Source organism: Mustela nivalis (assembly GCF_964662115.1).
Source record: "Mustela nivalis genome assembly, chromosome: 15".
NCBI classification, from domain to species: domain Eukaryota; kingdom Metazoa; phylum Chordata; class Mammalia; order Carnivora; family Mustelidae; genus Mustela; species Mustela nivalis.
Window position 1 is genome coordinate 36,173,507 of NC_139034.1, and position 13,963 is coordinate 36,187,469.

The following is a 13,963-nucleotide window of genomic DNA, read 5'->3' on the forward strand; positions in this document are numbered from 1 at the left end:
AACGACTCATTCCTTGCAGGTGCACTAATGATCCCACAGATCTCTCTAAGTCCCCTATAAAAACAAGATTATGTCATATAGGACGTTTAAAAAATAATGTAAAGGCTATAGACATTAATATTAACCATGCACAACAAATCCTGAGGGATTTGATTGTAACGTACACATAAGAAATGTTTTCTAGCCATGTTTCCCTGTTTTCCTCCCTTTAGCCATGGTGTTGGGCCAGAAGCCTACTCCTCTCTTCAGTCCAGGAGATGCTGTTGCCATTATAACTTGTATAAATGGATTTCTATGGGCCAGTTCCTGAGACTTAAATAAGAATTCCTAGGAGTGCCTGGGTGGCTCTGTCGGTTAAGTGTCTGACTCTTGATTTCAGCTCAGGTATTGATCTCAGAGTCATGAGATGAAGCCCTGTGTCAGGCTCCCTGCTCAGCCAGAAGCCTGTTTGTCCCCCTGTCCCTCTGCCCCTCCCACTGCTCTTCCTCTCTCTTAAATAAATAAATATTTAGAAAAATAGAATTCTGGGGCGCCTGGGTGGCTCAGTGGGTTAAAGCCTCTGCCTTCGGCTCAGGTCATGATTCCAGGGTCCTGGGATCGAGCCCCGCATCGGGCTCTATGCTCAGCAGGGAACCTGCTTCCTCCTCTCTCTCTGCCTGCCTCTCCGCCTGCTTGTGATCTCTGTCTGTCAAATAAATAAATAAAATCTTTAAAAAAAAAAAAGAAAAATAGAATTCCTAGGATTCAAAACAATAGTGTTTATTCTAAAAGAAAGCCTTTATCACCAGCCCTTATATCACAAATAAGAACATTCAGCTTTGAGTTCCTTTTGACAGTGGAGGAAAACAAAAACAAGAACAACAAAAAATAAACAACCCAAAAAACAAAACTTATTAAACATCCCTGCGGTTTATAAGGATACCATCTTTGCCCACGCAGCTTGCAGGCTGAGGGAACATTTCAATTAACCTGTCTCTGTCTGTCAAGTTTACTCCCTTGTTGAGGGCAGAAACCAAGGTGAACAAGTTGTCAAGTCATCTTTAAAAAAAATTAGCTCTGAACCTCTGGGGTTTAAGGCATTCAGGAAAACATTCTCCTTCTTTGAAACTGTCCTGATTCCTCATCTTGTCTTCTGAAAACAGGAACTCACAGAGCCATCAGAGGCTAGAAAAGGCAAGGAAGGATTCTTCCTTAGAGCCCTGCTTGTGCCTAGATTTTTAGATTTTTTTTTAAGATTATTTATTTATTTGAGAGAGAGAGAGAGTGAAATAGAGAGTACAAGCAGGAGGGGCATCAGGCAGAGAGAGGGGGAAGCAGGCTCCCCACTGGGCAAAGAGCCCAACACATAGCTCAGTCCCAGGACCCTGAGATCATGCCCTGAGCTGAAGGCAGATGCTTAACTGACTGAACCACCCAGCCATCCTTAGATTTTAGATTTCTGATTCCAGAAATAAGTAAGAATAAGTTTTTGTTGTTTTAAGCCATCAAGTCTGTGGTCATTTGTTACAGCACCTACAGGACATCAGTTCAGTATATCGGTCTTTCATACTGTCAGGGACAGGACGACATGGCATGTCATGTCGTCCTGTCCCTGACAGGATGTTAGGGGAAGATGGCAGCTTCCCGACTCTTCCCCGCAAAGGGAGCTCATCTGCCTGTCAGATCCATGCTGCCTGGGAAACGTGGGCCTTTGGGGCTTCTTCCCATCCTAGGGCTTCCCAGTGCCTTGGCACTGCCTACCTCCCCTCCTAGGCAGCTGGGATCTGACCCTCTTCTGGGGGTCCTGCCAGTTTTCTTTCAGAGCTGAATCCTGCTTGAGCCCCTGGTCACACACTAAATCTCATCTCTGAACTGACTTGGAGTCTGACCCCAGGGTGCATTACCCTTTCATTCCCATGGGCCAGATACTCCTCACCCCTCATGCATCACTGACCTGTGCCTGAACTTGGATGGGATTTGTCTTTTGGATCATGGGCCACTTGTGTTGGTGATTTTGTAGGAGAGAAGGGGATGGAAGGTGTTACCTCTGTCCCCAGGGTATAGCTGATGCTCTATGGTTATCTCCTTTTATGCTGTTAGAGATAATGTCTCCCTGAACTTGGGGATTTAGGTAAATTCCTCTAGAGACCCCTCCCCTATTTTGTGACTTATCCTCATTTAGGCATTTTTGTTAAGTCTCACTCATTATTTGTCCTTCCCCTAGAGTTATATGTAAGCTTGTCTTTCTTACCTATTAGGGTCTAGGATGTTTTCCTTCTAAATTTGAACACACTACTTTTTCTTTTTTTTTTGAAGATTCCAAGTTATTTTTTATTTTTTTTAGAGAATGAGAGACACGGGGGTTGGGGGGAAGGGCAGAGGGATAAATGGGGGGGGGGGGTCTCAAGCAGACTCCCTACCCAGCACAGGGCTCAAACTCACAACCCTGAGACCATGACCTGAGCCAAAATCAGGAGTCGGACACTTAACCAACTGAGCCATCCAGGTGCCCCCCAAGTTGTTTATCTTTTATTTTTTTTTTAACAAATCTTTTCACCCTTTTAAAAAAATGTAGTTGGCATACAATATCACAATGTTACCTTAGTTTCAGCTGTGTAAGATAGTGCTTTGACCAATATATACCGTTCTGCTGTGCTCACCAAAAGTGTAGCTCCCTCCTGCCGCTATATGGCGCTATCACAGTATCATTGACTATATTCCCTGTGCTGTGCCTCTTCTTCTAGTAACTTATTCATTCCAGAGCTGGAAGCCTGTGTCTCCCACTCCCTTTCACGCATTTTGCTCATCCCCTATCTCCCTCGCCTCTGGCAACCATCAGTTTGTTCTCTGCCTCTATAGATCTGAGCCTGTTTTTTGTTAAGTAAATACTACTTTAAACCTGACCTCTGTGTCCTCAGTGCAGGCTTCCCTGCCCAGAGAAGTTTTAAGGATGCCAGCTCCAAGTATCAGCACCTTCACCCTGAGATCGTGACTGAGGCCCCATGCCTACTTCTGCTCCTGCTTCTGTAGGCTCCTCCATTCTGTATCTCACTGTGTTTGGGCAGATGCTGCCTTTCCACTGGCTCCCAGCAGAAAGGCAATGAAAACAGACTCCTAAGGATGCTGGTCATTTTAGCAAAGAATTCAGGGTCATGGATATGGTTCTGATCTCTCATCCCTGCTGCCCTCCCTGCCATCACCCATGTGACTGCCCACAGCACAATCCCCTCACCCCCAGCATGCAGACCGATCTTACTAAACATCAGCCCTGCATGCTTCCCTGAGCAAGGCTCCATGAAGCTGGGCTGCCTCCCTCTGAGCTCTGAAACACTGGGAAAATAACGTTTTCTCTATCTGGTTCCATGTCCCATTTAATTCCTAATCCCTAAACAAAACCATATTTTCCATTGGAAGGAAGAAGTAAATGCAAATCCTGTTGTGGCTGTCAGCAGAACCAAGATGCTCTGGTGCAGGGTGGGGAGCAGAGAGGGACAGACATCACAGGAAGGAGAGGTGCAAGCAGGCACAGAGCACCCTGTTCTAATCCCAACATGGTCTCGTAAAAAATCAATAGCTAATACAAACACTTCATACTTACTCGAATCCAAGTATGATTTCCTTCCCTTTTCAAAGAAACAACCCGTCACTGTGTTAGATACATTCAACACCACCATTGCTCATGCTTCTATTATGGCATTCATTTACTTCAGTTTAGTTATGGTTTGGTTTCCAGATATTATTTCATTCTTGAACTCTAGGTCCCTCAATAATGTATGGGTTGAATACGTTTGCCTAAAATCTCATGTTCACCCAGAAACTGTGAATGTGACCTTATATGGAAACAGAGTATTTGTGCATGTCGTCAAGGTAAGATGAGGTCACACTGTCTTAGGGTACTATCTGAATCCAATGACTGGTGTCCTTACGAAGAGAGGATGATTTGGAGACAAACAGGCACATGGGTAAGTAGGTTCATATGACAATAGAAGCAGAGAATGTACCCACACGTCAAGGAACAAGACTGCTGAACCCATCAGAATCCTTGGGAAGGATTCTTCCCTAAAACCTTCAGGAAGAGCATGATCTTATCAACTCCTTGATTTCAGATATCCAGCCTCCTGAACTGTGAGAGAGCAAATTTCTGTTGTTCAAAGCCACTCAGTCTGTGTAATTGTTGCAAATCCAGCCCTAGGAAATTAATTTAATATCCATCCTAGTTCTCTTATAATATAAGAGTGCCTTGCTCAGTGTAATGTAATGTAAGTGCCTTGCTCAATATGACCGTGCATGGCAGATATAGACAAAAAGATAAAAATATGTGATTGACTCTGGGGAGTTAGGGTGTAGCAAATGGGATGGGGAGATAATAATAGTGGCTCCAATTTGTCGAGCCCCTCCCATGTGCCATCTTCACAACCTGTCAGTGCAGGTAATTGACTCCTGCTTCATAAGGTAGGAAACCAAAATCCAAATAGGGGCCACCTGCCCAAGGTTACCAGGCAGCAGAGCTCAAGCTCCAATCCTGGATCTAGCTGACACCCAGATTTGTAATCTGTCTTCCAAAAGATGTGTACATTTCATGAGGAGATTTCATCCCACCAACAGAAGATTTTTTTTAAGTGAAGCCCAATGTGGGGCTTGAACTCATGACCCTGAGATCGAGACCTGAGCTAAGATCAGGAGTTGGCTGCTTAACCAACTGAGCCATCCAGGCACCCCCTGCCCTACCAACATAAGATGATTAAGATCAGATCTTTTAGAAAATGAAGCTTGTGCAGAATTCATAGAAAAGGGGGAAATATGGATTTTCCCAAGATGGTGACATACCATGATTTTAGGACCCTCATAATAAAGCTTAAAATATGTTTGTTTTTTGTTGTTTGTTGTTTTTGTTTTTGAAAAAGAAATTACTGTCTCTGAAGCCAGCCCTGATCTCCAGGTTCTTAGTTCTGGATGCTACCAATGGAGTAAGTAACTTCTAGCTCATTCCTTTGCCAAAAGGAGGGGACACCTTCAAATTTTCAAAACAGAAGATTCTACAGGATTTCTCTGTAATCATTGAAAGCCAGGAGCAATAGAAATAATGAATAACTGGTCCATATCCGATAATATCAAAGAGATTGTCACCACAATGGCTGGAGTACTGGTCAAGAAGCTCCTGAAAAGAAAACAATCAGTCAGCAAAGGAGAGGGGAGGTGAGAGTAAATGATTAGGAAATAGAATTTTTCAATTATAAGAGTAGAAGAGTTGAGGTATCATAAAAGTGTTACTAATCAAAAGGATAGATTTCTGTTTTATAGCTAAAATCTAACACGCACTGTGTACAAATTTTTTTATTGTAAAAAATGACACAAGCCTAAATCATCATAATGTGAATCAATAACTAATTAGCATTTATAAATGCAACTTCTGGGAAACATATTTCAATTTCATAGCAAGGACATTAGAGAATCGATTCACAAAGCCAAAAGTGAAGCGAGCACATGCTTGGCATGCCCCAAATGACTCCACGGGCTAAATGTGCAACTGCAAGCTGAGTCAGAGGTGTGTCCCCAAAATGTACAGGTGGAACCCCATGCCACCTTTCCAAGCCAAATCAACAAGTAGACACAGAGAGACAGAATGAGCTATGAGGTGCTCAGGTTTCCACTAGGGTCCCTGGGGAAATGGGTCATCTTCCCTGGGAACTTTTCTACAATGGCTTGGTGGAAACAAATGAGACAAAAGGAAATAGGAGAGGGAGGAAAAAAACTCTACCGAACAGGAATTGCTGTACATGTAGTGTTTTAGAAAGATGCCAGTGTGCATGAATCTGATGTATTTGTAAAAGCTCGGGAAGACGGAGGACCTCAAATTTTGCATGCTTTCCTTCCTTCAGATTTGGCATGTGGTGGGAAGATGGAAAGGGGATGTTTACAAGGAGCAGACAATTCCATTTGCCAGAGCATCCAGTATGTGTTGGTTTCCTGACATGATCTAGTCACTCCTTTGCACATTCACTTAGTTGTTGCTGAGTGTTGACATATCTGGTTCTGTCTCAGTCAGATGCAGCAGCCTCCTTCTTCTTCAAAGGCCACCAGGAAAACAAAATGGTCCTCTTGAGACAAGGGCCAGGGATTCAGGGCAGGGGCGGGGGGGGTGGGGTGGTGGTGCGGGAAAAGGAATAGAAAAAAGACTAAAACCCATGAGTAGAAGTGGGAAAAGGGATGAATGAGAAGTAAAAGAAGTAGTGTGTGTGAGGTAATGTGTGATTAGGAAAGTCGGTATTGAATCCTGCTTTTTCAATCCTTCTACTCAGATCCTGGAAAGCCTTGAGCATCACTAGAAAAGAAGCTTTTTCCATACCTCCATACCCTCGGCATGTCCACTTGTCACAGTTGACTCCTTTCAAGCCCAGTTCATACCAACATTTCATTAAGTCATAGATTCATTCCAGCAAAGCTCTAAAAATGCCTCATCTACCAGGTTGCTAACTTATGCAAATTTAGTCAGGCTGAATTTTCAAGGTTTTCTATGGAGGGTTGCCCTTAGCATGGCAGACCAACCACCATGGTAACTCCCGGGTCTGGCTGGTGCCACCATGTATTGTCTCACAAGATCCTGGGTTCTTTCCATCCCTAGACTTTGGATTTTAGCTCATCTTTGAGACATTGCAAGTTAGTTGCCTCTAAGTTGAAAAATAGTGATGGATATTCTACTCTATATCCACTTTGGGAGCCTTACACCCGACTCATATTCAGCCCAATTTAATTTCTAGAACTTCTGTGAGTCCCAAGGTTGGGTTCAATGACCCTCTCTCTGATGTCACAGCGTACTCTATGTACCTTAGAGCTTACCTACCACACCCTTAGGATGCTCCTCCCCACGAGAATGGAAACTCTTCAAGGTCAGGAAGAGTGCCCTAGGATCCCCAGGGCCTGATACGGTGCCTAGCACATAGTTGGTATTCAGTGAATAATGTGGAACAAATGAATGAATATCATTCACCTGTGGAAATGACAGAATCACATTATAGTAGCCAGGGCAGCTAATAAGTTTCTTTATATAACAAGATTTCGTGTCACACACATGAAATCTTGTTTTGTTTTGTTGGTTTTTTTCTTTTTTTTTAAAGTTCTTTATAGAACAAGATTTCGTGTCAATGGAGAGTGGAGAAATTCTGATTGCATATAAAAATTCATTTTTCCTTAAGCCAAGGCTCAGCAATTGGAACATGCAATATTTTGTGCCAGTCTACCTCAGACTTACTTATAGGTTAAAACAATAGGTGTATTTTGGACAATGATTGAGTCCTACAATCATAGCTTTGCTGTTTAAAATGTGTAATTTCTTCTTTAACATTTGCTGTTTCTTTCCTCCTTCCATTCTTCACAACCATCAAGAAACATTTATCCACAAATGTGAAGTGCCTTAAATTATAGCTTCCTGTGTCTTCGCAAGTTGCTTGTTTTCTGCTTTCTCCCTCACGTGAGTAACCAGCATGGGTTGGGACAGCTCCCCCACATAAATTCCCATGAGGTCGGGCATCTAGTCCGTTGTTAATGCTTCCCCACCATGGCAAGCTCTCAAAAGTTCAAGGGCTCCCACAGTTCAACTGTCCCACAGGACATTAGGAACTAGTGTACAGCACCGATAATTTCTCAAGAAAGATGCATAACATAAACTGTCTTTTTTGGAGTGAAGAAGCCTTTATTTCCTATCTGGCTCCATTCTTGCATACATATCCTTTGTAAATTATTTTTCAAATTTGGAGGTTCATTAATTTAATTGAATCTCTTCCGAATTTTTAATTAAATCTGCAGTTCTCCCAGTAACCTTTGGAAAGATGGAAGCCACAACAGCATATTGGAGAGAATGGGATCACAGAATAAGACAGACATGAAAGAGAAGCACAACATCACAAGGCAGGTCTTCATATAAATTTATTTTTGTACCAAAAAAATTAACATTCAAAGGCAATGTTTTTACTGTATAGTATAAAATATCATCTACCACATTAAAAATGGGATTTTTTTTGCTAGTAAGCCACTGATAACTTTTCCATAAAAAAAAACCCAACACAAAATTTACAATTTGCAGCACTTGTAGAAAAAAAACACCTGTTCAATAATTATATAAATACTCTTGACAGATTCCAGTAGCCCATTATGTATACTTTTTGGCAATGTCAGCTTTCTAAAGTCAATTAGCTTCTAAATTTGAAAGGCACCTGGTGGCCAACATCCTGCTTATTATTCAAGGCAGCCATTTTAATTTTTTTTTGCACAGACTTGACAAGTCTGAAAAATCTATTAAGTTAAAAAGAGTAAAGAAGTATAATACAGTTGATATTACCAAACAACATTTTTTTCTCCTTAGCTGCAAGTTTTCCCCAGGGGATTTACAAAGTGCACCAGTTAAATATGTATGTACATTTAAAACATTAAATATGTCAACAGCAAGACATTTTTAAATATTTTGAATCAAATACTATGGCACAAATATAATTTACAATACTTTGCACAGAAAACATTACATCTGAAATATAACTTTAGATATTATATAAAAATACATATATTTTCTCTCCTCGTTAGAAAAAGTATTTATTTGAAGGTTCCAGCATGATGTAACCATTCAAAGGAACTTAAGCCTTCAGATGGTCATCAGTTGGCAATTAGACGACCCCCTCCCCACATGAAGCACATAACCACAGGCTAATCTGGTATAATTTTAGGAATTCATTACAAAATTTAAAAGCCATTATGTAAGAAAGTCTTTAGACTGTAACAATCTTTACTCCAACGTCTCCCATTGGCGGTAGATACACATGCTCGCGACAGAGTCAAAAGCATGGAAAGAGTCTCTCCTTGTACCATTGTGGGTCATACCCCTTAGTAGTCTCACATCTATATACATCTTTCTTGGCTTGTTTAGAACTTTTCCCCATACATCCTAGGAAATACAGAATAATGCTCCACAATATGGGACTCAATCTATATCTAGTCTTAGCCTTTTAATGGGACTCAATCTATATCTAGAACTTTAAAAGCCCCAAAGTATGTGGCATCTTGATCTGGATCCAATAGTGAAGGGTTGGATACCTCGATGCTTATTTCCTCACCAGATCGTAGCTTAAAAAATCCTCCAACATTTATGGAATAAAAATGGAATTCGGAGTTCCCTGACCAGTATTTGGTGCTACCTCCTTTCATCAGGGTATGAGAACTTGGGATTTTGATGCTGGTTTTAGTGACATACACCATCAGCTGAAGATACTCTGTGGCGAGGTCTCCTGAAGTTTCATGATGTCGAAAGCAGATGTTGGCATACAGGAAATAGAAGCCATCTTGGTTGACTATTAGTTTTCCATTGCTGAAAGTCATGTTGGAGATCTTGGCCCAACCTCGGTCATGGTACCAGGAGGACAAACTCACTTTGTGGGAACCTGAGGACAGGAAAGGCATATGATTTAAAATCCACCCCCTTCAATGAGAAGGACATCCTCACGATTCCATGAGGCTGAAGAAAAGCGTAACTGTTCTTGTTCCAAAGGTAGAATACTTTCTCAGAATTTATTTTCTAAAAGGGCAGAAATACATTAAGATGGCTTAGTGCTCTCTGCTAGGCCCCTGAGAGAGTACAAAGACAAAAACTTAGTTTTCCTTCCCTAAAGGTGCCTACAGTACATGACAAATGGGTATGGTATGTGTTCAGTTAAGAAGAAAGTCATGAACCTTGAAAATAAAGGTGCAGATAATTGCTATGAGTATTCAAAGGAAAGAGAGTTCTTCCCAGAAAAATCAAGAATGACCTTGTTGGATTGTTACGGAGCCTGAGAACTTGAAATGGAAATAGATACAGGATTCAGCCAACAGAATCAGAAAGATCATTTAAGGTTGAAGACAGAGAGTAAGCCGATGGCAGTTGATACAGAAAAGCAAGAGACAAGCATAGGAAGAGAACTTCCAGACTTTGCTTGATTCAAATATTCCCAAATCCTGTTCAAGGACAGTTTACTTCCTGAAGTCCAGAGGAGGTCACTAGAGCGAGCCTGAGAAGCCATTAAAGATACTGTGGCCTCCACGACCCACTTTTGCACACTTCTTTCTTTTTCATTGGAGGTCTCACCTCAGGTCATCCAGATGAAACCATCCAGAGTGTAAATATCCCCCCAAATGTAAATATCATTCCAAATATAAATATCATCTCAGGGTTTCAAGTGAATCAAGAGGCGACTGCAAAATTATTCATCACAGTCCCACAAACACTAGTGAAGTAATTCCTCCAGACTGGTAAATAGCCACCTAATCCATTCACAGACCAAACAAAATTCAAGATGTTTCCCATCTAAAATTATCCCATGTTTCTCTTTTCTTACCTTCTTCCTGTATTCAGTCCTTCTCTCAACTCATGACTTGTCTTAGAGTTTATCTCCAATGATGACTCTTAACAGAGAGAAGCAGAATGACTAAGGTAAAGTCTGCCCTCTCAGTGGGTTGGATCTGTTAGTGTTAGACCAAGGGCTAAAAGGTGCAGATTGGACAGGCCAGAAAAGAATAGGCAACGGGGAGAGGAGAAAAGACAGGAACCTTGACCACATACCACTTCCACCATTAGCTAGTAAACTGGAAGGAGTCCATATTCCCTACTAAACACGTCTTTATTTTTATTCATCCACTCATCCATTCACCAATTCATTTAGTTGATCAGTCATTCAGTAAATATCTGTGTGGGGGTTTCTATGGGGATTCACTCTACCCATAATTAAGAATTTTATCAAGCAGTATACCCTTGAGGCACTTAGCACTAATAGTGGAGAAAATAAGAAATAGGCATATTAATTGGAAAACATAGTATCTTCATTGCTGCATGTCCCACAGCACTTGGTTGAAGTTCAATTAGGCAACAGCTAAGTGAGCGTTGCAGAAATGAATGGAGACCAGGGGCACTGAGCCCAATGGGGAGACACTGGAGCCAGAGGATGGGGAGGACTTCAATTAAATGTGTATGAGCTGAGAAAAGGGAGAGAAGGTAGTGTCAGAGAGAGAAACTGTTGGAGCAAAAAATGGAAGGCACATGGCGTGCAGAGGGTTAAAGGGAGGAAAGCTATCAGTGCGAATGAATGTGAAAACTCAAGAATAGAGAAGAGTGGAAGACAAGGAAAGAGAAATACACTGTGATCCAGTTGAGTTTCCAAGACTCAAGCCTGGGTTTCCATGGCTAACAAGGTATGCTGACAACCTTGTACCCAAGCCCCTCATCCCCTATGATCAGTGTGATTAGGTGCTAGGGAAGAGGCGTGTCCAAATTTTTAGCCTGAGCCACCCCCTTAAGAAAGCCTTGTAGTTTGGCTTTGCAAAATACTTCCCAATGCATTTTATTCAGGAAGATTTGCAAATCCAGAAGCTAACAGTCAATAGAAGGCAGGCTCTGACTTTTTTCTTGTGTGTAAATAAATATAAAACAGAGGCCAAAAGAACATGCAAAATTAAAGCCACCTTCTTCTGAATAATCCAGTACTGGCCAGAAACTGGGAGATACATGGACTCAAGGAGCTGTTGGCTCAGCCAGAGGAGTAAACGTTATTTTCTTAAATAGAACATACATGACTTCATTTCACTCACAAACTCAATAACTGTCGGAAAATAACTGGGAGTTTTGCCTTGTTTTTTGGCAATGACTTGATGCTAGGTGCCTGAAGAGAGAGCTTTATAACTAAAACACGCTTGCTATTGCCAAACAGACTTTGGCACACAGTGTAATGTAATATTTATCATATGCCATTTAAAATGAACTGAAAAGATAAATGCAGAGTACGTTCATAGCACAAACAGCTGATCGGTATTAATTTGATTGCATTTGCTAATATGCAAAACAGTTTTCACTCAGAAAATTAGTGTCACTTCAATGGACGGCGCACATCCACATGTCCAGAGAGAAAATCTGTTTATGAAGCAGATCTCTGGGGCAGGACAGAGGGTGGAGGCAAATGTGCTACCAACCGAGTCGCTGGCTTCTCAATTTCCACGTCTGCAGTCAGGGAATATGGCTCCGCGACCCACACTATCAGAGTGATGGCGAAATCACTATGAAAACTTGGGTCTTTTTTTTTTTTTTTAACTCCAAGAAAAACTAGCCTTAAACCGTTTTTGGAACAGAGTGGAATATGCATAACCATTTAATAAAACTCAAATAATAGTAACAAGTGGCATTCATGGAGTGCTTACTAGAGGCCAGCCTCCCCGTGCAAATGCTCCGACCTAGCCTTGTTGAATCTCCACGGCCATCCAGTGAATCTCCATCCCCGTCAAGAAACTGACACACAAATGATACTTGGAATCTGTATGAGGTCACACAGCCAGTATGTGGTGCGATAGGACCCCATACCCAGGCCGTCAGACTGCAAGCCCCTTCTATTAAGACTGCAGGAATTTACTTCTTACAAGAAAATAAGAACATAAGGGCTCTGAATTTTTTTCCCTCTGACAAAGCCAGCCGGCTACAGGGTAGGAATATGATGGCCTGTAGTGTAAAAACCATGGACTTGGGAATCAACTGGAGTGGAACTCAATTTCTAAACCTACCACCCCTGTGATCTTGAGTAGATAAATTATGTGGAACTCAGTTTCCTTGTCCACAAATCTGAATGATAATCACTTACCTTGCAGGGTTGTGGTAAGAGCAGAGGTAAGGAATACAGTGAAATTCCTGGTACATATTTTATGTTGAACAAATGGCACCATAATAATAATGATGACATCAACTGACACTCTATTAAATAATGTTCTTTTAACCTTTTGGATGTTCACCTATCCCCACCTATCTGGTAGAGAGTCCCAGTGGGGATTGCATGGTGGGCTAGCTGGGACATTGGTTAGGACACAGCTGGACATCTGTAGGCACAGAGCTCTGGGTTTCCTCATTTCTAAAAGATATTCAGCTCTCCAGTGCATTGAGCTAAATTCTTATCCAGAGAAAGTAATAAGCCCTTGGGGAAGGAGCATGTCTCCTTTTCTAGAGGGCTACTGCCTCTTAAACATTACTCTGTTAAGACCCTACCTGGAATTCTGCAGGACATAAATCACACACTTCATAGGTTGGGGGTGGGGATGTACCAATGTTAGTTTGGGGAAATACAGATGAACATAACAAGGGACTGCCCTTCCCAGTTCTGCAATCTCAACCGGCAGTCATTAAAAATAAGCACCCATTTCGATGATCTGAAAATGAAAAGCAATGACGTCCTTCCTGGCAGAGCTGACAATAACTGTTTCCACAATAGAGATCATCAACTCAGTACCAAACGATCCTTCTTCTGGTCAACAAGTTAAGGGCTCTCAAAATGTTAGTAACCAGCTAATAATAGTTTTGAGTATTTAATTGGACTGGTAAAGGACTCTTGAAATCTTTTTCAGGCTGGATGCAAACGGAACTTACCTGATGGGATGTCAGTGGCATTAATAGTGAGATGAGCAAAAGGCTGAGTATGAGGCTTGCCCCTCCTGGCCAGTTCTAACCATGAACCTTCCATCATAGCTGGAGAGGAGAGAAACCATATTAGCCCCAAGAACACTGACCCTACATGATTTCAAATATTCATGCAGAACCATGCTTACCTTTCTCTGCTCTGATGTGCTGTGATCTAATATGTTGTAACTCCTGAAATGAAAAGACAAAAATCTTTTTAAATATTCACTCTTCTAGTCAAGACATAAGAATTTAGGACTGTTGGACGTAATGATAAATTCATCTTTTTTCCTTCAATGCCAGGCATGTGTAGGCAGTGAAATTATTTGGCGTTCTAGGTAACTATCAAGAAAAATTCAACCTGGGGTGCCTGGGTGTCCAACTCTTGGTTTCGGCTCAGGTCATGGTCTCAGGGTGGTGAGAAGACCTGTGTCAGGCTCCATGCTCAGTGGGGAGTCTGCTTGAGTTTCTCTCCCTCTGCCCCTCCCCCCACCTGTAGGCTCTCTCTCTCTAAAATAAATTTAAAAATCTTAAAAA

At 41.7% G+C, this 13,963-nt stretch overlaps 1 protein-coding gene and 1 long non-coding RNA gene across 3 annotated transcripts in view; one reads left to right on the forward strand and one right to left on the reverse strand.

Annotated features, from left to right (window-relative positions):
- The first annotated feature begins 4,900 nt into the window (after positions 1–4,900).
- On the forward strand, positions 4,901–8,791 carry LOC309849106. The gene is made up of 3 exons (XR_014303492.1): positions 4,901–4,946; positions 7,363–7,447; positions 7,783–8,791. It is a non-coding gene; the product is annotated as an uncharacterized lncRNA (long non-coding RNA).
- The window catches only part of TNFSF11 (TNF superfamily member 11), a 32,215-nt gene continuing 26,136 nt past the window's right edge, over positions 7,885–13,963 (reverse strand). For both annotated transcript variants that reach the window (XM_082701373.1, XM_082701374.1), the window contains exons 3-5: positions 13,576–13,618; positions 13,397–13,495; positions 7,885–9,404 (exon numbers count right to left, since the gene is read on the reverse strand). In XM_082701373.1, the coding sequence (XP_082557499.1) occupies positions 8,983–9,404; positions 13,397–13,495; positions 13,576–13,618 (564 nt within the window). In that variant the 3' untranslated portion in view covers positions 7,885–8,982. The remainder of the gene's footprint in view (positions 9,405–13,396; positions 13,496–13,575; positions 13,619–13,963) is intronic.